The following is a 27,429-nucleotide window of genomic DNA, read 5'->3' on the forward strand; positions in this document are numbered from 1 at the left end:
ATTTTTAAGGATTTATTAATTATGTATACAGTGAACTCAGAACCTCTGGAAGAACAGTCAGTGCTCCTTAGCCTCTGAGCCATCTCTGCAGCCCATATTTACAATTTTAACAATTATATTCTTGTCTAATAGACTATACAGCTGGTCAGAAATACTTACATAGAAATTGCTTCTTCTTTTCCAGTGGTAATTCATGAAACACTTCCCAAAAAATTTTTATTGTGGGATGTTCTGCCCAATACTCCCCTTTGTATTCTGTATTCTAAAAAAAAGTACAGACAACTTTTTTTTAGCATTAAAACTTATCACGGGTGAAGTGAACTGCAATCCTACTGGTTCCCAGGAAGAGGGAAGAACAGATCTAAAATCACCAGAAATGCTTATGCAATACTATCAATAAGGATTTATTAAAATAAGCACGAAAGGTTTATTAAAATGCTAACATGAAATTTTATAAAATTTTACTGTTTCCAAGAAGAGAAATCAAACTTTTCTGAGTCAGCCAGCCCTCAAAGGTTTTTCCTTTGTAGTCCCCTCCCTGCAGGAGTTACCAATTTAACACTAGATTTGCCAGAAAAGCACTGGGTGGAGAGCCATTCAGTCGGGGCACTCCTGTGGCATTGTCTCAAGTACCTCCCCAGTGCTATCAAACAGTGCACTGTGGGTAGGAGGGGCTGGGGTGTCTACCAGTGACACCAATGAGTTGTCCATACGAAGGGCAACAGCATACAGATGGGCTAGTTTCTCAACAACAAGCCATATCCAGGTAAAGGCTGGTATTTTCCTTACCTTCTCCAGTTCTTTCCAGTCGTAATTTGTATTCCCAATAACCATAGCTTGTAATTCATTAGGCTGAAAGAGCAGAAGAACTTTTCCTCCACAGACTTTATGAAAGCCTGCATGGAAAGCGTCAAATAAAGATGCCACCGATTTGTTGAATATGTAATCCACATACGCATCAACAAACTCTTGCCTAGAAACGAAAGCAAAGCATAGTTACATGGGTCACACACACCACTTATGGAGAATACTCAACACTGTCCAAGTCGCTTTTTCACTTCTTGCCACTTTTCAACTAAACTCAGAAAAGAGGACTTCAATGAAAAGGACACCATCATTATGGGGGAAACAAAGCCAAGCCAAAACCACACCAAACCCAGAATATGCTATGTACAGAGACCCTATCTTTGAAGGGGAAAAAAAAGGCCTCATGTTATTCATTCCTAGGCTACTTCTACTCAAAAAACAACAAAAAAAGTAATTTCCTATTCAGACTAAGGCAACTGGCTATCAAATAATTTCAAAATAGACCCAACCCATGGAGAAATAAGACACTGGGTGATAAGAGATCTCCCTGGAAGCAGGAGGTTTATGCTACAGAGAACAGATTTTCCATCCCTTTGGTTTCAATGAACCTACATAACATTCATACCCAAGGAATAGGTATTAAGCATTCTTTCTTTCGAGATCATCTTTTAATTCTTTGTTTGTTGTTTTTAATTTTCAAAAGAGGTTTTCTCTATGTAGCCCTGGCTGTCCTGGAACTCACTCTGTAGATCAGGCTGACCTTAAGCTCAGATCTATCTGCCTCTACCTCCAGAGTGCTGGGACTAACAGCCACTGCCAGGCTAATAACAGTTTCTTTTCAAATGTGTGGAGGAGACACAAGTGGTTCTTTCCTGCCTCTCATGATATTATGGAAACTATAAAGAAAAATGCAAGGCTGGTCAGATGGCTTAATGGCTAAATGCACTTGCTACCCAGCTGGATGAAGGAGAGAAGTAACCTTCATGGGTTGTCTTCTGACCACCATACAGGCACTATGGCATAGTTGTTTGGAGTTACTGGCAGACATGTGCCCTGGGGACAATGCTGGGTGACAAGACATAAAGGTTTCTATTTGATTCTTTACCAATCTTCCTGCTGAACTTCAGGAACTCCTCAAACCTTTAGCACTCTCTAAAAGTGGGTCAGACTCAGTGTCTTAAGCTGCTAGTCTGTAAAACGAACTGGTGGCTTCTGGGTGCTCCAGTCCATCTTACACCTCTTCCTCTGATCAGCTAATTAGCTGCCACCATTTCCGTTTAAACCGTATTTGCTGTTTTTCTTTTTGTTTCTCTTTGTGCCGCTATTCATCATGATCTTTTCACTCTTTTACTTATACCTTAAAGGGGATTTCAGACTTTCCCATTAAACATTCAATTATGGGTTGTTTATAAACTGTTTTGAGACGTGGTCTCATCATGTAGTCCTGGCAGGATCAGAGAGATCCTCCTGCCTTTGCCTCCTGAAGTGCTGTGTGCCACAACCTATAGCTATGACATGTTTCTAGTAACATTAGAGAATGCCTACTAACCCTTATCACTCCCACTGAGGTTACCGCAATCCCTTACCGATTTTGTTTGTTAACAGCTGTGTCTGCACCATTCAGAACCAGCTCTTTCACTTCTGTTGCACCGAAGTTTTCAACTGTGATCTATTAATTTAAAAAAAAAGGTCAATGCCAGATGACACCTGGAATACTTTTAAATGTAACATTCTTCTCATTAAATATACAAACAAATCTATGCTAAAAAAAAAAGCCCACTTACAACAGAGCCACAACTAGGACTCTAATTTTCTAGTAGTCTGATATCCCACAGCAACCCCAATATATTACACCAAGTACTTGGTTAGGTAAACACTGGCAACTTGAGCATTTCTTATAAACAAACCACTTCAGAGAAACAAAATCGCAGTAAGGGAACGCAGAAGACTGGGCAAATCTGAGAGATCTCTGCACTTACAGCAGTGCACTCTTCCACATGACAACAATTTCCCCAGATCCTTCTGCTATGTGTACTTGACAGGTAGTTTGGTTTATAAGGAGGTATATTATTTTAAAACCTTTTATTTTTCCTAATAGTCCATGTTTTGTATCCGCAGGCACTATGGGAATACATTCTTGCTTTCAATTCACTATGTAGTAAGGCAGGAACCCTTTATAAAAAGGATAAGAACAGAATTTTACCACACTACATAGGAATCATCTACACTACTAGAAACAGACACCAACTCAACAAAAAAGTAAAGTAAGTAAAAAGTTCTGAAAGCGCATGACAAGGTGTTCTTAAAAAAAAAAACAGTATATGAGAAAATATTGTATAATGTAATTATATAAATGGAGGAATAAGGTGGAAAGATAGCAGCTAGAGACTAAGTGGATAGAGTGTTCCTTTGCAAGAATGATGAACTGAGTTGGATCCTGAACACCAAGGCTAGGAGCTATGGAGAATGCATGGGGATCAGTCCAGCAAAAAAGCAAGTGCAGTGAGGTCAGGCTACAGTAAGGGACCCTGTCTCAAAAGTAAAAAGCAAATGAGGAAGACATCCCAATGTCACCCTCGAGCCTCCACATGTGCTGTGGGACAATGGTCTGTACCCTATCACTTGTATTTTAATAAATGTGATTGGCCAGGAGTCAGGCAGGAAGTAGAGGTGGGAAACGAGAACAGGAGAATTCTGGGAAATGGAAAGCTCAGTCTGTAGTCATTATCCAGATACAGAGCAAGATATGACTGCCTTGCCAAAAAAGGTACCAAGTCATGAGGCTAACATAGACAAGAATTATGGGCTAATACAAGTTATAAGAGTTAATAAGAAGCCTGAGATACTAGGCCAATCAGTTTATAATTAATGTAGACCTCTGTGTGTTTCTTTGGGACTGAATGGCTGTGGAATCCAGTGGGACAGAAATCTCAGTCAACACACATGCACCACATGGGCAAGCAAATCAGTGTATATACATCACACCCATCCCCCATATAATATATGAATAATAAAAAAAATTTTATTGCCAAACCTGAAACTTGAATACAACCCCTAAAATTAAAGGAAGGAGATAACTGACTCCCCTAAGTTGTCCTTTGAGCTCTGCACAGTCAGTTTAAACCCGTGTGCACACACACACACACGAGTATACTAATTTTTTAAGAAGAGAAATATCTTTTATGTTTCTGTAGCTTTTATTGTACAAGTGATAATCAAAGGAGTGTGGAGAATCTCTAAGGCAGCTGGAAGCAATGTTCCTGAATACATAGGAATATATCTATCAATAAATGAATCTGAGCTTAAACTTCACAGAACTCAATATTTTATTCAACTACAATACTAACAAAAAGTCAAGGAATGAGACCAGAGAGATGGTCCAGTGGTTAAGAGTTCAATTCCCAGCACACACATAGCAACTCACAACTGCCTGTAACTCCAGTTCTAGTGTGCTCTAACACCCTCATACAGACATACATGCATGCAAAACACCAATGCACCTTAAATAAACAAATTGTCAAGGAGTCTTAAACTGACAGTGAATCCACTGAAAAGTGGAACCAAAATTTAACAGACACTGGAAAGCATTCAAAGTTCCCTCCCTCTTCTTTCTTCCGCCTTCTCAACATTTGTCCCCAACCCCTTGTTCAAAACAGGGTCTCAATGTATTGTTCTGGCTCTCTTGAAACTCAACCAAAAGATTCATGAGTCTCTGCCTTAGAGTTCTGGGGTTGAAAGTGTGCACCATGAGACCTGGCTATTATTTTTTTTTCTTTTTTAATCCTCCCAGATTCACTCGTGCCTCTTATACTTCCCCAATTTTTGGGTCTTTGTGTTTAATCTTTCTAAAGGAACTCATCAATCTAATTGTGCTCACTGTTGTATAACAGTCTTCCCCAAGACTGAAATACTTCATCTTGTTCACTAAGCAAGAAGGTAAACAATAGCTGGGTGGTGGTGGCCCACACCTTTAATCCCAGCAGGAGGCAGAGACGCAGATGGACTTCTGAGTTTGAGGTCAGCCTGATCTAGGACAGCTAGAGCTACACAGAGAAACACTCTAAAAAACAAACAAGACACCACAAAACAAAACCAAAACAAACAAATGTGGGCAGTGGTGGCATCTGACTTTAAACACAGCACTCAGGAGGCAGAGGCAGTTGGATCTCTCTTGAGATCAAGGCCAGCCTGGTATACAAGAGCAGACAGACTCAGGACAGTCAGAGAAACCCTGTTTCTAAACAAACAACCCTCCTCCATATCCCCCCAAACAAATAAAACAACAAATCAAACAACCAAAAAAAAGAAAGGTAAACAACTTAAAAGGCTTCAGGAAGTCCCCAAGACTGATGAGATTCACTAGGTTCTTCCCTGCCAGAGTAAGCAATAAAAGCTGAGTCCCTCTCAGATAGAAGGAAACTGAACTGCAAAAAAGACTGAGAGCAGACCAGCTGCCTGGAAAAGCAGAAACAACCAAGCTGTCTGGAAGATGTTTAGACTAGAGGCACCTAGAAAGGACATTCTCCAACCTGCTGTCCCAGCTTTGTGACCAATCTGTCACCCACGTTGGGATGGGCCTGGTGATGTAAGTAACGTACTTTAGTGTTATCAGCACATCTTCCCTGGAAAAATTTGTCATACAGCACCCAAACATAAAGGGTATGTGGTCATCTGCTATGGCGTATGGTGAACCTACCAAAAACCTATCTAAAAAGAAATCTGACTGTCCCTTCAAATAGAAGCCATCAACTTAGGTGTGTAAATCTAAGTGTAGGTGTGTGCCTCTGAAGGACGCAGGCAGTGGTCCATGGAGCTAAGTTAATGGCAACTGTGAGCTTCCCAAGTGGAATGCTGAAAACTGAACTTGGGGCCTCTATAAGAACAGTAGTGTTCCAGGCCCCAGGAAATTTTTTCTTCTGGAAAAACTAACAAACAAAAACAACACAGTAATTTTACATTACATTAATGATACAGGTTAAACATGTATCGGATTTCCTTACAAATACACCATTCACATTCTAATATATTAATGGTCTGGCAAGAAAGCTCAGTGGGTACAGGTACTTGCTGTGCAAACCCGACAGTATACATTCAGTTTCTGGATCCACAGTGAAAGGACAGAACTGACAGAAGAGAGTCAAGGATGACAACCAAACAGACACACTGGAGGAATTCATCTACTAAGTAGTTTAAGCCCATTAGCAGTTCTCTTTTGTTACTCTTTCCATCTTCTAATCATTCCTATAGCTACAGGTTCAGAAGTGAATAGGTCTCCTGAATTTAAGTTCCCTTATTATTATGATTAGTAAAGTATGCAATTTCTGAAATCACAGAGCTGGTAAATAATGACTAACATGCAATTATTTCAGTTTTAAATGTAAAACTAGGGATAAAAAAATCTCATAGAATTGTTGAGAAAAAAATGAAATAATGCATGTAATTGTGGCTGGCACATAGCAAATGTTCAATAAATGTTAGCTGCAGGGTTAAGAATTCCATGCATGGGGATAGAGAAATGGCTCAGAGGTTAAAAACAATGGCTGATCTTCCAGAGGTTTAATTCCCAGCATCCCAGCTCACATCCATCTGTAACTCCAGTCCTAGTCTGACCTCCATGGGCAGCAGGCATGCATGCTACTCAGATATACAAGCAGACTAAATATCCACACACACTGGAAAAGAGAAACCCAAAAGCATAGCTGTTAAATAAGGCCACACAGTGTCTGCTCATCTTACTGTGAAATTCAGACAAAACGTTTCCTCTATATCATCTTCTGGATAGTCCAACAACTGCTGCATGCTTCTGCAAAAAAAGAAAAAAAAAGAGTGCTTCTTTAAAATAAAACAGGTTATTGTGATAATTCTGATATGAAATAACTACATGTAAGACTTTCCTTTACTGAAACAGTGTTTATTTACTTAAAAAATGCTGGCAGAAGAACAAAACATAAATATTTCTAGAAGTAAAGCTTTCTGTCCTTTCCTCTCTCTTAGCACTGCTAAGCACTAACCTCCCAACATCTGGCATCAGCTCCTTCAGATCATCCAGGGATGGCTTCCGTTTCAGCAGTTTCTTGTATAAAGCCAGAGGAAAATGGAGGTCCACGATAGTAAAGTTATAGATTGCTAAGCCACAGATAACACCAATTAAATGGAACAAATCACTGTCCTCAAATGTCTAAAAATACAAAGAAAATTATAAAAGACTTTTATTCCAAATTAAAAACCTTTATTTCTAATACAAAACCACATTCTCCACAGTAGAAAATTCTAAAGACAGAAAAGTAACAAGAAATTAGCTCATTCGTTTCCTCGTCTCCCTGGCATGATCATCACCGGCTCCATCTGCATTCAATACTTTCTTTGTAAAAATATGCTTAGTAGCCAAGAGTGGGGGTGCACACCTTCGACTCTAGTATCTGGAAGGCAGAGGCAGATGAATCTCTAAGTTCAAGGCCAGCCTGTACTACAGAGCCAGATCCAGGGCAGTCAGGACTACAGATAGACGCATGGCTTCACAACTGACTGTTATTCCAGAAACAAGCATTTCCATGTTATGAAACATAAACTTGGGCTGTCAGGCTTGTGGGATGGGAAGGAACAAGAGGATAACTGATAGACAATAAAAGCAAAACTTAAAAAAAAATGTGTTCATGGGAAGTGCCTATGTGTGCATGCACATGTGTGGTGGCGGAATGACAACACAATGTGTCACTCTCAAGAAAGCTATCTACCTCCTTCCTTGAGGCCTTTCAGGCTGGAGCTCAACAGTCAGTCTAGCCTGTCTGTCCAGTGAGTCCCAGAGAACCTCCTCCCTTCGTTAGCACTGCGGTCACACACTACCATTCCTAGCTTTTGGTTTGTTGTCACTTTGAGAGAAAGGGTCTAGCTTAGTCTAGATGTAGTCCAAGCTGTCCTCAAACTCACCTCTCAAGCAACAGAATTATAGATGTGAGTCACTATACCCTGTTTTCATCATGCCTTTTTTTAAAAAAAGATTTATTTATGTATACGGTTGTGTTGTCTGCAGAGAAGATGGTATCTGATCTCAAAATCCTGTGGGACTATAGTGAGACACTTTTGAGTTGCCATGTTGGAACTGAACTCAGGACCTCTGCAGAGCAGCCAGTTCTACTTAACCACTGAGCCATTGCTCCTGAACCTTAGGGCAGGGTATTGGGGATCAAACTCAGGTCCTTATACTTCTAAGGCATGTGCTTTGCCAAGAGAGTCATAATCACAATCCCTAAAACAGTAACCTTTTTAAAAAGATTAAAAGGCTGAGAGTGGTGGAGCATGCCCTTAATTCCAGCACTAAGGAAGAAGTAGGCAGCTCTGTGAGTTGGAGCTCAGTCTGGTCTGCATAGGGAACTCTAGGCTAGTCAGGGCTACATTTTGAGATCCTGTCTCAAACAAAAACAAAAATATCAAAGTACAATATACATTCATAATTATGGTGGTGTACCCCTGTGATCTTGGCAACTTGGGAGGCTAAATATCAGGAACTCAGCCCAGGGTGACAGCACACATTGGCGGAGGTAGGCAGAACGAGTTCAAGGCCAGCTTGGACTACATACTGAGCTCCAGGACAGCCAGGGCTACATAGAGAGATCCCACTAAAATAGACAGACAGACAGACAGACAGACAGACAGACAGACAGACAGACAGACAGACAGACAGACAGACAAGAGATAAACATCAACAAAAAAATCCAAAAGAGTTATTTACAGGAGAAAGGAGAAAACGACATAAAGCTTAGCTTCTTCCAATCTATTCTCTAAATTTGACTGTAGAATTACAAACATTTATATACTTACAAAACTAAAATATACTAAAATAATCAATTTTTAAAAATTCATTAAGTTAACCTAAATATGCAGTTACTGATAGAATAACCATAATAATAAAAATAGAAAATGTAGTACGACTATTTCAAATAACAGCAAACATCATTGTATCATGACTATACCCTAAATATGAAATAAATCAAACACTTAAAATGTATTTTCATTTACATCACAATATTGTTGCTATTGTTTGGCTTTTTTTTTAAAGTTTAACTTATTTATTATGTATGCAGTGTTCTGCCTGCCTGCCCGCCTGCATGCGTGCATGCCAGAAAAGGGCACCAAATTTAATTACAGATGTTTGTAAGCCACCATGTGATTGTTGGGAATTGAACTCAAAACCTCTGGAAAAGCAGCCTGTGCTCTTAACCTCTGAGCCATCTCTCCAGCCCCATTCCGCTGCATTGTTGAAGTCTAGAACACTTAGTGGAACTATCAGGGTGCTGAGGGTTGCCAGGCAGCACCCCTAAGTCTTTAAAGGACAAGGTAATGTAGGTGGACACCAGTAAAGATAACAACTGCAACAAACAGAAACATAAGATCAAAAACTACACTGTAACTACTGGTGGGCCTAGAGAACAGGTAACTGAACAGACAGGCCCCTTTCCTGAACTAGACACACAGCAAATAATGCAGGGTTGTTTCTCTATAAAAGTATCCAAGATAGTATAATTACAGAAGCTTTGTTTCTCCTCAGGAATTATCCTAGTGTTACCCTCATACAACAAAGACCACAGACACCCACAGGACCAGCTGGGCCCTTGTAACTAATTAACTCTGCCCCTGACAGTCATAGCCAGCTGGTGGGAAGATCTGCTTCACACACGACAATGTTCTTCTAGCCCTCAATCTAAATTATAAGAGACATCAATAATCTCTAATGCTAAATGAATCCACCCTAGAAGAGAAGCTAACATGGTGATTACTATTCAGTTTTCCAAACTGAAATATACAGAAGGAAAATTCAGCTTTTTGGTTGTTTTATGAGACAGGGTTTCTATATGTAGCCCTGGCTGTCCTGGAACTTGTTCTCCAGACCAGACTGGCCTTGAACTTAAAGAGATCCTCCTGTTTCTGCCTCCCAAGTGCTGGGATTAAAGGCACAAGCCACCACTGCCCATCAGCATTGTTCTTAAGTTGATTGGTCCTCAATTTATTTTCTTAATTTTAAATGTTAAAAAAAAAAATCAGGGTTGTGTTTTGACAATAAGCCTAAAAGTTCCTAACTTCAAGTTGTAATAAAGCAAACCTCTGGCCAAAATACGTTAGGAATCTAGTTTTCCTGAGTGAATCTGATACACAAGGTATAGAAACAAAGATATAAAGAAATAATTGTGGTAGGTGGGCATTTTACCTGATCTGAAAACCAAATAAGCCTGGAATCTTCATAATATCGAAACATGCCATATTTAGGATCCAATAATTCCCTCATGATGAGCAGGAAAAATTCTTTGCGTACACCTCCCGCATCAACAGCATCTTCTCCAACAAATATAACCTAAAAGAGGGTAAGTAAGGTCAATACTGAATCTTAACAAATATAACCTAAATGGGTAATGTGAACATTGAATGGGCTGTAAAGAAAGTGCATTTCAGAGACCCTGTAACATGCTATTTATTGCTAATCATTTAATTTCCCTGAGGCTAGAGAGCAGGCTCAGTGGTCAGGAGGAGCGGTAGCTCCTGCAGAAAACCCAGTTTGCTTCCCAGCACCCACTTGGTGGGTCACAACTATCTGTGAACTACAATTCCACAGGATCTAACCCTCTCTTCTGACCTCTGCAGGCCTCAGGCCACACACAGCGCACATACATGAAGGCAAAACATATGGATAGAATAAAGTAAGCCTATAATTTAAAAAAAGACAAAAACTTTCAAATACACACACACACACACACACACACACACACACACACACACACACACCCTGAAACGTAAGTCCCAATGTCTATAAAGAACTGCTCACTTACTTTGAGTGGCTTTTTGTAATCTATGTTCTTGGTTTTCCTGAGGACTTCCATTGCATCTCCTACAATGTTTTCTCTGCGAACCACTAGAATTAAGCAGGGATTCACAGACTCAATCACTGGCAGAAAAAGAGAGGAGACATTCTGTCTGTGGGCCTGGTCAATAGCCATCTAGAAAACAAAAACAAACAAAAATCAGCATTTTATTTTGAGACAGTTTCATTAACCTAGTCCGGCCCTGAATTTGCTATGGAGCTGACTATGGAGATTTGAATGTGTATTGCTTCCATAGGCTCATGTATATGAGTATTTAGTTCCCAATGGTGGACAATATTTAGGAAGGATTAGGAAGTGTGATCATGTTGGAGAAAGTGCGTCACTAGGGGTAGGCTTCCTGCCTGCAGATTAGGATATAAAACTCTAAGCTACTGATTCAGTGCTATACTTGTCTGCCTTCTGCCACGATGACCAACTCTCTAAAACTGTAAGCAAGCCCCCAATTAAATGCTTTCCTAAACAAGGTACTTTAGTCACGATGTCTCTTCATAGCATTAGAGCAAGGACCGCTATGAACTCCTGCTTTGCTCCACTTTCCAAATGATGGAATAGGGCTGGGATCACATGTAAGCATCACCATGTCCAGATTTTATTTTAGTTAGCATCGAGTAATCAGTTTCATTGTGATATCCTCAACACACGTGTGCACACACACACACTCTTTTTTTTTTTTTGAGGCAGGGTCTCACTGAGTAGAGCTTTAGGTACCTTAGAACTCAGACATTGACCTGCTTCTGTCTTCCAAGTGCTAGATTAAAGGCGTGTGCCACCTTACCCAGACTCTTCCATGAACTAGTTTTTAAAATCTTCATTGTGAATGAAAAAACTCATTGTAAAATTGAAAGAGGAAGGAAAGGAGGGATTCTGGAGGCAGATCTCAGCAGTAAGACCCTCCCCTGCCAACACCAACAAAGAAAAAAGGAAAGGAGGGGGGGGTCCCTATGACCAGCCTCAAGGAAATCAATCTTTCCTTCCCTCTGTCTATTCTGAACCTAGCTGTATAGACCAGGTTGGCCTCTGAATTCACAGAGCTGGGACTAAATGTGAATTTATAGTGTCACCATGCCAGGCTCCAGGCAATTTGAAACTCTTCCCACTGAAGTGATGAAATGCTTCCAAGTTTGATTTTATCTCACCTTTCACTTCTTCCACTTTTTATCACCATGAATAAAGGCTGCATTACTCTATTTTTATTACAGTTCCTTTTTGAGGAGCAAGGGGATGGGTTCATGAAGAGAAGTCTGGACAGGAACTCAAGCAGAAACCGGGAGGCAGAAACTTAACATGGCTCCTTTTTAAAAATAAGCAGCTTTCTTTCGCATGTGTGTGTTTACAGCAGTCTTCAGAGTTACACAAGGCACCATGCAAAGGACAGCCTACAATACTGTCCCCACACATTACATACTATGTGTGTTTCAATTATTTAAAAAAAAAAAGAGAATTTTTAAAAAGCATCCCCAAATCAAATGAGCACTGTACAGTACTTACCTGCATCTGTAAGACTGCATCTGTTTGCAACAGAGTAGTTTTTGCTTGGGCATCAAATACAAATGGATATGTACAAATTGTCACAGGGATATCGGCCAACTGGAAAGAAAAGAAAATGACTTATTAGTTCAAGCTGGTTGTGGTCTGTGGGTGCTGTCAATTTCGGTAAAGATGATCATCATACTCTGTGTTCATTCACTGGTATGGTCAGAAATTATCAAAAATGTCACTCTTTTTATTTTGGCTTCTCAAAGTAGGGTTCACTGTGTAGCCCTGGCTGTCCTGGTATTCACTCTGTAGACCAAGCTGCCCTAGCTGGAGCTAAAGGTGTGCGCCGCCACCACCTGGCATCACTCATTTCTGACTACAGAATTTTTATTTTATATAAGGCAGAATAAACCAAGAAAGAATTACACAGAGTCCAGTGAACTCAAGGCTTTGTGGATGTCGCCTAAGTCCTCAACCACTGAACGACACCCTCAGCCCTTTGTTTAAGCCCGAGAAGGCCTCAAACTCTTAAACTTCCTATCTTTGCCTCCCAAGTGCCGGACAACAAAGTGTGTGCCACAAGTGAAAATAATGTAAACAAGGTAACAAAATAGTAATCCCCAGGTGATTTTTGTTTCGGACTTCAGAGACAGGGTCTTTCTACATAGCTCCGAGTGTCCTGAAACTCACTATGTAGAGTAAGCTGGTCAAGAACTCACAGAAATGCACCTGCCCCTGCCTCCCAAGTGCTTGGATTAAATGTGTGTGCCACCATGCTCGACCTAAATTATTTTGTATGAGTATATATGTGGGTACGCTGATGCCATACATGTGAAGGTCAGAGGTGAGCTCTTTCCATGGAAGGCAGGGGGTGGGGTGGGGAGTCCCACAGACTGATCCCAGGCTACGGGCTTGGCAGTAGATGTCTTTATCTGCTGAGCCATATGGCTAAAACTCTCACAGAAAAAATAACATTTAAAAACTTTTATTTTGTGCTTGTCTGTATATGCGTGCAAATATGTATATGGAGGTCAGAGGACAACCTCCAGCAGTTAGTTCTCTCCTTCCACCATAAGGGCCCAATGGCCAATGCCTTCACCCACTGAACCACCTCCATATTCCTCAGTCAGTCTTCTTTCTCTGTCTCTCTCCTTGTTGTTGCTGTTGTTTTTTGAGGCAGGGTTTCTCTGCCTATCTCTGGCTGTCCTAAAACTCGCTCTGTATACCACACTGGCCTTGACCTCACAATGATCCACTTGCCTCTGCCTCCCTGAGTGTTGGCATTAAAGGCATGCGTCACCACCGCTGGCTGTCTTCATATTTCTATATATGACTATGGAGCTCTATTAAGCTTGTGGTTCTCAGCCTTCCAAACACTGTGACCCTTTAATACAATTCCTCATGTTGTGGTGACCCCAATCATAAAATTATTTCTGATGTTATTTCATAATTGTAATTTTGCTACTCTTTAGAAATCCTAAAATTTCAGACATTCTTAGGCAACCCCCACGAGAGGGTCATTCGACAACCACAGAGGTCACGACCAAAGGGGTTGAAAACTGCTGGTTTAGTTTCTACAGGAAGTCTATGTGCTTACAATATTTCAAATCCTAATCATGTTTTCAAAACTGTGGGTTTTGAAAATTTTTCCCCTCTCCAACACAAACTCTTACGGTGCCCACGTAGCACATGGAGCCTTTGCATGACAGGCAAGAACTCTAGTACTGAGCCCTACTTGATACCAGTCCTATCTTTTTGTAATTGTATGTGATACTTACCTGAGGAAGCAAACAAACAATGGTTTATAATCTAAGCCAAGAAACACCTCATTAGTTTGGGAAAACCGGACCAAATAAAGTCTAAAGCAAAGCAAAGCAAAATCTAGCACTGTAACATAAAAGAACATAAAACCCCCGGTTCTGAAAAGGAAGTTCAGGGTCACTCATTAGTCAGGTCAAAGTACTAGAACTTTACATATTAAGGTCACAAAAGAGGTAACATTTTTTATAGTAATTATTAGTTTAAAAAAATGTATCATTTTATTTCTTTAATAAAATTTTATTCTGAGAACATACTGCATTTTATATTGGGAAACAAGGAGAATAATTCTTGTTAGAAGGTATCATACAGGTGTAATGTTAAGTAACATGATTTTTTTTTTGTTGCTGCTGTTGTTTTTTCCTAAGATAGAGTCTCAGGGTACAGCTGTTCTGAACTCACACTATATAGACTAGGCTGATCTTAAAATCAGATAATCTGCCTGCCTCTACATCTCAAGTGCTAGGATTAAAGAAGCATGCCATCACACCCCACAGCAGCATTTAATTCAGAAGACTTTTCTGAATTAATAATATACAGGATAACTTAAATAGATTTTTTTACACCCCCCCTTTTTTTTTGCTTTTTCAAGACAGGGTTTCTGTGTGTAATAACCCTAGCTGCCCCAGAACTTGATTTATAGACCAGGCTGGCCTCAAACATACAGAGCTCTATCTGCCTCTGCCAGGGTTAAAGGAGCACCATGCCTGGCTTAAAGTTTTATAATACAAAAGTTAAAATACAAAAATGATAACAAATTTGACTCTTCACAAAGGAAAAAACAGAATATACTTCAGGAATATGAGACTTTATTACACCAAACTTACCTCAGTTAATCCATGGCTGACATCCTAAGACAGCAATGCAGAATGCAACAATGAGGAAAGAGCAATGTTAGTGTTCTATTTCTAGTCAAGAAGTAGTTCATATATTTTGCTACAGCTGAATATTGATTTAATGATGTAGAAAATAAATCAACAAAAAAGTTCACCACCCTATAAGCAACTTCCGTGTCTGTATCTATAAACTTAAGCTTTGGGGTTATCTATATCATGAAACTAATAGGTTTGAACATTGTGAGATCTATATTCAGCAAGTAAGGTTTCCTACTTGCAGAATTTACGTAGACTAGCAAACTAATTCTAAGCCTAACACATCTTAATGGCTGTTTCTTTACCTAGAAAATGGAAGAAATATTTTCAGACTTGACTGATCTCAATGAAGTAAAAATGTTTAGTATATTAAAATATTGCATGGAAACAAAATAAGAAGAAAACCGCCACAAGTTGTTTCGGGACAGATAACCATAAAGATATAAGGTATCTTAAAGTGGTTGGTTTTTTTTTTTTTCCCCTTAAAACTTCTTTTTGAAACGGTCTCTCTGTATAGCTCTGGCTGGAATAAAACTTACTATGTAAGCCAGGAAATCCTTGAACTCAAGAGATCAGATGCCTCTCTCTCTCTCCTATATTCAAGTTGAGTATCACCACGCTCAGCCTGTCCTTACATTATTTTGTTTATTGTTATTATTGCACGATAGAGAATACACGTGTGCCTTTGGCAGTCAAGAGGCAGCTGTATAGGTGGTTTTCTTCCTTGTACTGTGGGTTTGCACAGCAAGTACTTTTACCAATCACCGAGGCATCTTTGCAAGCTCCCTTAGTGTTTTTGAAAACATTAACATAAAATAAAAAGCATAACACAGAACATAACAACGGGTTGCTAAATTGTAAAAATACAGATTTATGAAAGAAAAATAGTGAAAACTTACTTAAATGGATAGAAAAGGAATATATACGGTTTTTCTTCCAATTCCAGGGATTAAACCCAGGGCCTTACACATACCAAGCCAGTTTGAACAGTGAGTCACATCCCCAGCCCATAAATGTACAAGCTTTTTTTTAGGAGGGTCTCATGTATCTCATGCTGGTCTTAAACTTAGCATGCAGTTTAGGATGATCTTTAACTCTCATCTTCCTGCCTCCTGGGACTGTAGACATGTGCTACCATGCCTAGTTTTGTTTGGTGTTGGTGTTAATAAACACCTTAGACAAGCATTCTATCAACAGAGTTATATGCTTTCTTACTGAGTGCTTCCACATATGCTCAGGATTTAGACTTCTAAGTACAAGAATCTCCAAAAGTGTGCCACCAAGTTTACACCTGGTGACTACTGTAGTGAACACTTTGGAATGTCTTTGGAATGGCACGGATTTTTAGCTGCTGAGAATGTAAATAATATTATTTATGATGCAGACTTCAACCATCTGATATCAGTTCTGCCCTTAGGATATTCAGGCATGGAGGAGAGATGGCTCAGCAGTAAAGAGGATTTAGTGCTCTTACAGAGGACCCAGGTTCAGTTCCCAGCACCCACATGGAGTTTCACTACCGTCTCTAATGTAGATCCTGGGGATCTGATGACCCCTAATCTGACCTCTGCAGGCACTCTATCCACTCATACACACAAAACAAAAAAGACAGCCACATTGTGATAAGTGACAGACACCCAATAAAAGCACTGGGCACAAGTTAGCTTCATTGCTTAGCAATCCTCTGAGCACTATCAAATATCAATGCCACATACCCATTTACGATTTTCCCATGAGAAAAGAACAGATGCTAATGACACCTCTCCTAGAGTATTCCTGATGTGCCTTCACTTGACCAATTTTAATTCGTATTCTTAACAAACTACATTTGGTTGTGTGGTAGCTCTCTAAGTTCTATGAAATTAAGAACAAATGATAGAACCTGAGACAGAGTGGGGCAAACCCCGTCCCAACTTGGCAAGTGTGTATCAGAAATAAGGACAGTCACAAGTGGTTTTCCTACAATTTGTAGGTGGCTAAATTCTAACATGCTTTGATAATTGAGAAGAACTCCCTACCTGAGGAAGTTAAATATCAGTGTGTCCTCCCAATGCTGGTCTATCCTGATGTTACACACCTGCCCATCTATCATACTAATGAGCATGCCAGGTTGCTAGTTCAATCACTATTCAATTAAATTCCCTAGGACAAATTTAGACACACAGCACAATACTGAATGAACAAGATTTATAACTTACAAATATATAACAAAGCAAAATAAATAAATGAACACACAAATAAATAAATGACCACAAACCCCAAGCCCCCCAAAAGAGCCACTTAACTTAAATCTCAATGTAATTGACAAACTAACATGGACCTTTCTTTTCTTTTGAAAAAAGCAGAATGAATTTCTGATCATTTGCCTCAACTTTCTGAGTGAGTGCTGGTATTATAAATATGCCCTACCATACCAAGGTCATAACTTTGAGCTTTATTTTTAAAGCATTTATTTGTGTGGGTGTGAGTGGGTGGAGTGCACATATGCCATAGCCACGAGTGAAAATCAGAGGACAACTTGTAAGACTCCTTTTCTTCCATCACATGGGTCCCAGGTCATCAGGCTTGGTAGCAAGATCCCTTTACCTGCTGAGCCAGCTCAATGGCACACACCATAACAAGGGGGAAAGGGGGGGAAGGAAAGAAGGAAGGGAAAAAGGAAGAAGAGGAAAAGATAGCTAAACAGATAAGAGTTCTTCCAGAGAACCAGGTTCAATTCCCAACATCCACAGGGTAGTTCACAACTCTAGTTCCTGAGGATCAACACTATCTTCTGACCTCACCATGGTACACAAGTGAAGGCCAGATACACACATAGGCAAAACACCAATACACATAATAAAAATACTTTGAAATTGCACATTATTATTATTTTGTTTTTTCAAGACAGAGTTTCTCTGTGTAACAAACAGTTCTGACTGTCCTGGAACTCACTCTGTGGACGGGGCTGGCCTTGAACTCACAGAGATCTACCTGCCTGCCTCCTGAGTGATGGAATTAAAGGCGTGTACCACTATGGCCCGGCTGCACTTTACTATTTTTAAACTGTGTGTATGTGAGTGTCTGTGTATGGGTATGTGTACATGAGTGCAAAAAGGAACATTGAATCCTCTGAAGTTGGAGTGACAGATGGCTGTGAGCCATTATATGGGTGATGGGAACTGAACTAAGGTCCACTGGAAGAGCAGCCAGTGCTCTAACCACTTAAGCCATCTCTCCATCCCCTATCTTAACTCTTGGTAGGGAACTATAAACAAGCTGCAATGGTGACACTGGGAAGCTGAAGCAGAACTTTTCCAAAGTTGAATCTAGCCTGAACTTATCTTCAGAAAAGTTTACAACAAACCGGCCACATAAGCCAAACTGGCATTCATATGTTTATGAGTACAAAAATATAGGCATACATGTATATACATACTTGTACTTGCATACAAATGTACACATCACCACAAAATAGCATGACTATCTTTAGGATCGTCTTTAAAACTTTACTAAAACTGTGTGAAGATGATGCCCAACTTAGCATTAAGACTGGCAATGAAGCCTGGTGGTGATGATGCACGGCTTTAATCCCAGCACTCAGAAGACAGAGGCGTTGAGGGTGGGGGGAGAGTGGACAAACAAGAACAGCACACAACTCTGAGCTCGAGGTCAGCCTGGTCTACCAGACTAGTTCCAGCGCAGTTAGGGCTGTTACACAGAGAAACCTAAATGTGCATCTTATTTCTTAAGATTTCAAGAAAGTCTTAAAAGTTCTGCATAAATGCAAAAGTTTGATGAAATCTCTTTGTTTTAAAAACAAAGGAGAGATGGCTCAGCGGTTAAGAGCACTGACTGCTCTTCCAGAGGACCCGGGTTCAATTCCCAGCACCCACATGGCAGCTCACAACTGTCTGAAAATGCAGTTCCATGAGATCTGACACCTTCACACCAATGAACATAAAGTTAAATAAATCATAAAAAAAAAAAAGGAAGAGCTAGGTGTGGTGCCATAAGTGTTTAATCCCAGAACTCTGGAAGCAGAGGGAAATGATCTCTGTTGAATTCAAGGCTAGCCTGGTCAACATAGCAGGTTCCAGGCCAAGCAGGGCTGTCTTCCAAAAAGGGAAAAGAGACCAGCTTTCTGCAGTGATTTCACATTCACGTGTAAATGGAGAGAGGAACTATATTATAGATCAGAAAGAATGAGAAGTAAAACAAAACGAAAACACTAAAAAAAATTATAGCCCTCAATTACCTCATTCTTATCAGAAAACGGTGAACAACAAAATAGTTCCTTAACAGATTTAGTCTGAAATCATCACAGCTTTGCACTAAGACATGTGTGGATAACGAGACTACCAAATTTCATGCAAATATTGAAAGACAGAAGAGTTGTTATCTTAACTAGGTTGTCTACAGATGGTATTACTTTTCCATTAGGCTGGCCCAGAGCTCACTGCCTCAGCGAGTGGAGCGCTGAGACGACAGGTGTATGCCACTGTGTTTGGTTCTCGTGGGACAGTAAGTATCTGGTTACTAAAGACCTTCAGTCACGCAAAGAAGCTCATCCATAAGTGGACAATATTAACAATCTGAAATAAAAAAAAAAACTCAGCGGTCCCAGAACTCTCTTCTGCTTCTGAAGCAAACATCTTATAGCATAGATAAGAGATCCAATATCTACTATGCTGAATATTAGAAAAGAGGCAACCTTAAAGAAAACAAGATGAGTTCAAAGTCCAAGCCACACCTGCATTTGCTCAAGAAAAATACTATCTGTACTGTTGGTTTGGTGTTGAGAGAATATCTCCTAAATACAATGCATTATTTTAAAATAACTACTTGGAGTAAAAGCTATGAAAATACTTATTTGCTTCCAAAATGCTTCTTTTGTATTGTAACAAATGGCGCCTAAGTTCAATCTCCAAGTGTAGAGACGTACCACTCCATAGGCTTGCTGTTGGACCCAGTTGATATAGTCATTTCTTATGTCTATCAATTCTTGTACTTCATGTATATAGAATTTGTCGTATTGTATAAGGTGTCCTGTTTTCTCATTTACCTAAAAAAGAAAAAAGAAAGAAGTGTAATTAACATTAAATTTAGACAGTACTTAAAGCAGAGAGTAAAAAGCTCTTAAATAGAAAAAAAGGCTTTGGAGATTTCTTTAGCTAATTTTCTATGGGAAAAAATACAATTACTGAGTGCCTACTATATATGCAAAATCCTTATCAGGTGCTATGGGAGACAAAATATTTATAGAATGTGATATCTACCAGTGTTCAGTACCCCCAAGTCTAGAAAAAAAAATACCTTTACAACCAAACACACTATAAAATGTATAAATCAGAAACTTTATGTACTTCAAGATGGCAAACAAGACCTGAACAGTAATAGCTAATACCTCATAAATGTTATACTATTTAATATCTGATTAGACAAGACTTTTAATTATTCTTTTACTTTCATTTTTGTTTATATGACTGTACACTACACATGCGGAGTACCTTTAGAGGCCAGAAGAAGGGGTCAGATCCCCTGGAGCTGGAGTAAAAGGCAATGGAGAGCACCTGACATGGATGCTGGGAACTGAACTCAAGTCCCTTAAGAGTAGTAAGTGTTCTTAGGCACTGAGCAATCTCTCCAGACCCTGATTATAAAAGGTGGTGTCTGGCTACGGTGAAAAACAGACAGACAAAACAAGGCTGCAGACTCACTTGAGAGATAAGCAAGTACACAAGCAAAGGTCATCCCTAGCGAAGAGCATCACCGCAACCAATCCTGGGACAGTGACATCTGCTGATGCAATGCAACAAGCCCACACCTTTTTATCAAGCACACTAACCCGAACTGAATCAAGTCTTAGAATCTAAATTCTGGTTTGCAGAAAATACAAAGGACAGTCAAGCATCACGATCACACAAGGACACGACTACAAAAATCCTCAATTGTGGAACTTTCACAACACGTACCACAATTCTTCAAAAACCAAGGAAATAAAAATTAAGGAGGGAAAAGGATGAAGGGTTCTACAGTGAAGAAAAGGGGGAAGGGCTAGGTCCTGTGAGATGGTTTGGGGGATAAAGGAGCCTGCTACTATGGCAGGTCTGGTTTGAGTTTCTGGAACCCATGTGGTGGAAGTCTTCTGACCATGCAATGATAGCCGCAGACCTCCCACATACATAACTAGAGACTGCCAGGTAAAGAAGCTTACAAAGTCACCCTCCTCCTCACAGTAACAATGACTTTTTTTTTTTTTTTTTTTTTTTTGATTTTCGAGACAGGGTTTCTCTGTAGCTTTTGGTTCCTGTCCTGGAACTAGCTCTTGTAGACCAGGCTGGCCTCGAACTCACAGGGATCCGCCTGCCTCTGCCTCCCGAGTGCTGGGATTAAAGGCGTGCACCACCACACAATGACAAATTTTTAACCATAAATAATGTTTTCTTTCAGTAACAGAATTAAACTAAATGACAGTCACAGAGAGGTACAGTACAAACTTCTAAAAACTCCTATAAGAGAATTATCAGAGCTAATAATTTGCCAAAATCATGGAGTAAAAGTTCAATACTTAAAATTTTCAACTCAATTTCTCTACCAAGAAAGCTCTGAAAAGGAAACATTCAAATTATACACAATTAAAAATATAAAATATTGAGCAACATTTTTAAAAAAATGATTACTTTATGCACATGAGTATTTTGCCTACATGTTTGTCTGGACCAGAAGAGGGTGTTGGATCCGCTAGAACCGAATTACAACAAATGGTTGTGAATGCTAGAACTGAACACTTGGGTGCTAGGAATTGAACCTGATTCTCCTCAAGAGCAACAAGTGCTTTTAGCCACTAAGTTATCTCTCTAGCTGCCTAGGGGGATTTTTTCAAGGATGCATAAGACCTATGAAAATGGTAAAACATTAAAACAAAGAGACCTAGATAAACCAAGAGAAAGACTATGATCACAGACTGTAACAAAATTTAATTGGATTCTGCAAACCCTGTTTCAACCCCCTCTCCACCAAAAAAAAAAAAAAACCCAAAACAAAACCAAAAACAGTGCCTTAAAGAACATCCTGCTATAAATGCTAGAAATAATATTACTATTCTGTAGAAAACCACTTGTCTACTCAGAACTGGAATACCAAGGACTGATATATGCATGGGGTGACACAGACGGCTCAGCATTTGCAGATCCTACTGGGGAACCCGGTTCTGCTCCCAGTACCCACAGGGAACCTAACAATCTCCAGTTCCAGGAGATCTAAATGCCCTCTTCTGGCCTCAGAAAGCACCAGGCATGCATGCATATGTCTATGTACATGGTACACAAACATGTAGAGAACACACCTATATACATAAAATAAAAATTAAAAAGTGTGACATGTGGTATAGTCACAAATGTTTTATAAAAATGTACACACACTAAGATAAAGAACAACAGGCTCACAATTGATAAATCTAAGATGGGAATATAGGTATTTGTTATACTTGTCTTACAATGTTCAGTATGCATGAAAATAGTTAAAAACTGAAGAGGGAAGAGATCAGGCATATAGCACAGTGTAGAGGCTGGCTTAGCATGCAGAAGATTCTGGGCTTATTACATTACAGATACACATTCACAAAACTCACAAGTGTAAAGATTTAAAAAAAAAAAAAAAGGCTGGATGGTGGTGGTGCACACCTTTAAACCCAGCAGTTGAAAGCCAGCCTGATCCACAGAATGAATTCCAGGACAGCCAGACTAAAACAGAGAAACCATCTTGGGGGAAAACAAAACAAAAACAAGAAGTTTGAGAAAGGCGAGTCTAACCTTGTAGGCAAAGAAGCATGGGTTAAATAAAGGAGGGAAAAAAATTATATATCCTTTAACAGCTGGTCCAACAAGAATGAAAGACATAGGAAACAAAATTGGACAAAAGACACAGCTCCAAGAAACTGAGCCAGCTTACTTGGAAACTGCCCTCCCTGAGATTCCAAAGAATGCTCAGCACTGTGTAACAAAGTTTGGAGTGCTTCATTGAGGAAATGACAAGACCAATGAGGAAATAATTTGAAGCCAACAGGTTAAAAAAATCAGTGAAATTTTGAAAATTATTCTGTTAGCTCAATAATATAAAGAGAAATGAGAGACTAGTGGTAAAAAAGGAGAATATCAACAAGATACCAATTTCCCGCTCATAGGACATGCAGAGGCCATGGCAGCCAAACGGACAAAGTTAAATTTTTTTTTCAATACTTCAAATCTGGTGAACAACAACAAAAAGCCAGCAGTATCACCTATAAGTCAGAAGACACTCTTTTTTTGGTTTTGTTTTTTCGAGACAGGATTTCCCTGTGAAACAGTCCTGGCTGTCCAGGAACTCACTCTGTAGACCAGGCTGGCTTCAAACTTACAGAGATCCACCTGCTCCTGCCTCCCTGGTGCTGAGAGAAGACATTCTTGGTACAGCAGGAAGTAGGAGTTGGGGAGGACGAGAAGTTTGACATCAGGTCTTTGCAAATTCTAAAGTAAGAAGAGCTAGGTACAAAAGGTCACAGCATTCAGGAGGTAGAGGCAGGAGGTTCAGACTTTTAAAGCTATCCTAGTGTCTTAAATCCCTAGTGAGGGGAAGCCAAAAGGGACTACTAAGACCACATGTCAAAAAAAAAAAAAAAAAAGCCAAATAAGTTCATTAGTGCAATGGAAAGAACGATATAATTGAGAATTGTTTTCTTTAAAGAAAAATACTAAAAGCGATGGTAATAGTTAATTCAACACACATTAAACAACACTAACTTTCTATGGGAAACAATGAAAGCAACTTTATTAATGGCTCCTCTTTCAACACAGTGAGTAAATCTACATTAAAATCTTTTCTTGATCGAGCATGATGGTGCTTTTAATCCCAACATTCAGGAGACAAAGGCAGGGATCTTTGAGAGAAGTTCCAGGTCATCCAGAGCTAGCTTCACAGTGAGACCAAGTCTCAAAAAACAAAATACCCCAACAAATAGTAACGCTTTTCTTGGGAAGGCCAGTTGGCTCAACTGGTCAGAGCTCTTGCCTCCAAAGCCTGACTGGTCACAGGAGTTGACCCTTGGGATCTATAAGAAAAGAAAAGAACTGACTCCTGCAAGCTGTCCTCTGCTCTTCACATGTGTGCTGCGCTTCTTCATGTACACAAAATAAATGGAAAAGAAATCATTTAAATAGCATGTTATGGCGATCCATGTCTCGTACTCTAAACAAAAAGAACATCCATTGAGTTGAACCCTGGTCTGAGTTCTGGACTAGCCAGGGCTGTGGTGGGACCATGTCACAAAACAAAAGTCAATCTATTAATGAATCAACATCTATTCCTAATAAACCTAAACTTCTGAGAAAGCAGAAGGAAAAGAGAGATCATCAATTGGATGTATAGATCTAACTGGACAATTTCGATATTTTAAAGCAATAACAACCCTCCACAAGGAGGAATGAAAAGACAAGACAAAGAAAAGGTGCAAAGATATGCATACAGTTCAGCTTCCAATGAGACTTTGACACAAACCATCTCTAGCCACTGCACCTTCAGAGGGATGTGCTGTAATGAACAGCCACTGTTAACTTTTAATAATGAGAAACAATTTTCAGATTCCAAATTTTTGCTTTGAAGGAAAATTAGAACAAACACTGCATACCACTTCTACAAAGAACAAGATCAGAAATCTTAACTGCACACTTTTGCCTTAAAACCAGTTCAAACTGTATGTTTCAATAAGAGCCATGATTAGACCTAATGGTGCACATTATTTCATTCAGTAATCTTGCAAAAACAGTACTGCTTTTATTTTCAAAGTCATGTTTTTAATCCCTTTATTTTACTGATTAAAAACATTCTGAGCTCTTTTCCTGTTTCTTTGGGGTGGGGTGGAGGGAAACAGAGTCTCACTGTGTAGGTATGGCTTCTTTAAAACTAGTTATGCAGACCAGGCTGGTCTCAAACTCTAAAGGTCTGCCTCTTTCTACTGCTGGAGGGCTGGGACTAAAGGTCTGTGCCACCATTCCCTGCGCATTTTTTCCCCAATGTTCTCATCTGGGAAAAGCAACCAGAGTGAAGCTGTTATTACAGAACAAAGGCCTACTTAATAACGGAGATGCAAAGTGATAAATACTGCCCAGACTTTTATAGAAGAAGCTGTTGCGTCCTGCCCTACAGACTTCTAACAGTAATAGTATTATAACATTAGCAGCTGCAGTCTTTACTAAAAACACATGCAGCATCACACCTGCACACAAAAATTCTACAACAGCTTTTTCCTCAGATACTCATATTTTTAAGTATAAATACAACCCTCCCCCCACTCCTCCCCGGAGACAGGGCTTCTCTGTGTAACAGTCCTGGCTGTCCTGGAACTCACTCTGCAGAACAGGCTGGCCCCGAACTCACTGAGATCCACCTGCCTCTGCCTCCTGAGTGCTGGGATTAAAGGTGTGCACCAGGGGCTGGAGAGATGGCTCAGTGGTTAAGAGCATTGCCTGCTCTTCCAAAGGTCCTGAGTTCAATTCCCGGCAACCACATGATGGCTCACAACCATCTGTAATGAGGTCTGGTGCCCTTTTCTGGCTTGAACACACAGACAGAATATTGTATACATAATAAATAAACCTTTTTTTTTTTTTAAAAAAGGTGTGCACCACCACACCTAGCTCATATCATATTTTTTCACAACATATTTTAATCACATTTTTCAGTCTAAATTTAATGTCTCTTGTTGAAAATAATTCAGATCCGATTATTCTTTAATTAGTAGAATATAAATACTTTTATAATATTAAAAAAATAACTCAGTTTCCTTCCTCTCCCCACACACTGTTTGAAATCTGAACTATTTTGTAAATGTAGACATAGAGGTTCTGGAGAGATGGCTCAGCAGGTAAGAGTACACACTGCTCTTCCAGGAGACACAAGGCTGGATCACAGACCCTAACATCTGAGTGCTCACAAATAAATATCTGTAAGTCCAATGCCCTCTTCTGGACTGCATGGGCACTGCATTCAAGTGCACACAGACATAGTCACACATTCTTTTCTTTTTAAGGTATGAACATTTATCAATAGAAATAACAACAAATTAATAAAAATTTAAAATCAGTGAAATGTTGACTTGGGGGAACTATAACTAGTAGTTAATTCAAACATAATGATTTAATAACTAAAGAGAAAATAGGTACTATAGCATTTAAAATAAACTGTACTGGAGAGATGGCTTAGGAGTTATGAGCATTTGTTTCTCTTGCAGAAGAGCAGGGTTGCAGCACCCACATAGTGGTCACTGAACACTGTAGTTGCAGTTCCAAAGAATCCAATACTATCTTCTGACGTCCATGGATGCGTGCGCATGCACACAGAGACAATACTCATACACATTAAACAATAAAATAAACAAATCCATTAAAAGTATAAATAAAAATATTGAGTATTGAAGGGTTTTGATTGGTTGGTTTTTTTAAGGCAAAAATCTTTCTACACAACCTTGGCTGTCCTGAAACTCACTAAGTAGACCAAGTTGGTTGCCTCAGACTTTAAGAAATCCACCTGCCTTTGCATCCCAAGCTTTGGAATTAAATGTGTGCTCACTGTGCCTGGATCAGAAGAATTATCCAAAAGACACGCCTACAAATTTATACATAAAACACACATACACCTACCTCTCTGAATGGTATGCACACTTACAAGCTATCTTACAAAGCTACTTTTTCTCTAAGAAGCTCTTAATCCTTCAGTTAGTATATTTTCCCTTTTCTAGCATTTATGCTATATCATAAATATTCACTTATCTGTACATATATAATCTTTCTAGTTTACCAGCTCCAAGGTGGAAATCACATAATTTCCTATCACTAAATCCCTACCATCTAGTATAATAACAAACATACAGTAGGCACTCAATAAATATTTGCAAAGGAAAACACAGAAATCACAGGTAAGTTAAAAAAATCCATATATAATTTTTACTAAAAAATGTTCAAAATAAAATCTAAATTCTGGTCACAATGCTTTGATTTCTCATTATAATTTAGTATTTTGGTTAAGGAGTGACTATGCTGAATAAATATACGTTCTATCCATTCATCAGTTTGAGGGTTCCATGCCCCCACCCCATGTGTGAAAACCAGTACAATACAACAAAACTAGACAGACCAAGCAAGTCATTTTCTTTTGGCACACTGGTATTGCTACAATGTACTGTGTAAGAACTCAAAAATCAACCCAATTACTACCCAATAAACTTATTTATCTCCTTATAGATCCATTCCTGACAGCAGGTGCCAAAGGTATTTTCCTCATGATGCCATTCAGAACACTGGAAATATTTTCAACTTACAAAGTTTTCCAAAGGACATGACATATGGGAGGAACAAGCACATCCTGAAATGAACAGTGAACACAAAATATATTTTTCTTGGTCCTAAATCTGCTCCTAACTTAGGTGGGTCAAGGAGCAAACTGAGAAAACTTCCCCTAATTCTTAATCACTGAGCAGAGAGAATGAATAACTAACATAGTGTCTTTAAAATGTTTTTAAATTTATTTACATGTGTGTATGCTTTCAAATGAGAACCCAATTTCTGTCTAAC

The 27,429-nt window shown here is 39.4% G+C and overlaps 1 protein-coding gene across 10 annotated transcripts in view; it reads right to left on the reverse strand.

The window, feature by feature from the left end:
• The window catches only part of Herc4 (HECT and RLD domain containing E3 ubiquitin protein ligase 4), a 75,162-nt gene that overhangs the window by 1,287 nt on the left and 46,446 nt on the right, over positions 1 to 27,429 (reverse strand). For 6 of the 10 annotated variants that reach the window (XR_012911333.1, XM_075980085.1, XM_075980086.1 and 3 more), the window contains 10 exons: positions 19,770 to 19,889; positions 14,801 to 14,824; positions 12,168 to 12,266; positions 10,626 to 10,793; positions 10,010 to 10,153; positions 6,819 to 6,985; positions 6,544 to 6,610; positions 2,394 to 2,476; positions 790 to 973; positions 160 to 262 (listed from right to left, as the gene is read on the reverse strand). Coding sequence is in view for 8 of the 10 variants with exons in the window: in XM_075980085.1 (XP_075836200.1) it covers positions 160 to 262; positions 790 to 973; positions 2,394 to 2,476; positions 6,544 to 6,610; positions 6,819 to 6,985; positions 10,010 to 10,153; positions 10,626 to 10,793; positions 12,168 to 12,266; positions 14,801 to 14,824; positions 19,770 to 19,889 (1,159 nt within the window). In the remaining 2 variants the exon portion in view is untranslated. The remainder of the gene's footprint in view (positions 1 to 159; positions 263 to 789; positions 974 to 2,393; positions 2,477 to 6,543; positions 6,611 to 6,818; positions 6,986 to 10,009; positions 10,154 to 10,625; positions 10,794 to 12,167; positions 12,267 to 14,800; positions 14,825 to 19,769; positions 19,890 to 27,429) is intronic. The other 4 variants (XR_012911334.1, XM_075980087.1, XM_075980089.1 and 1 more) reach the window with 1 other exon arrangement.

Source organism: Microtus pennsylvanicus, chromosome 7 (genome assembly GCF_037038515.1).
Source record: "Microtus pennsylvanicus isolate mMicPen1 chromosome 7, mMicPen1.hap1, whole genome shotgun sequence".
Taxonomy (NCBI): domain Eukaryota; kingdom Metazoa; phylum Chordata; class Mammalia; order Rodentia; family Cricetidae; genus Microtus; species Microtus pennsylvanicus.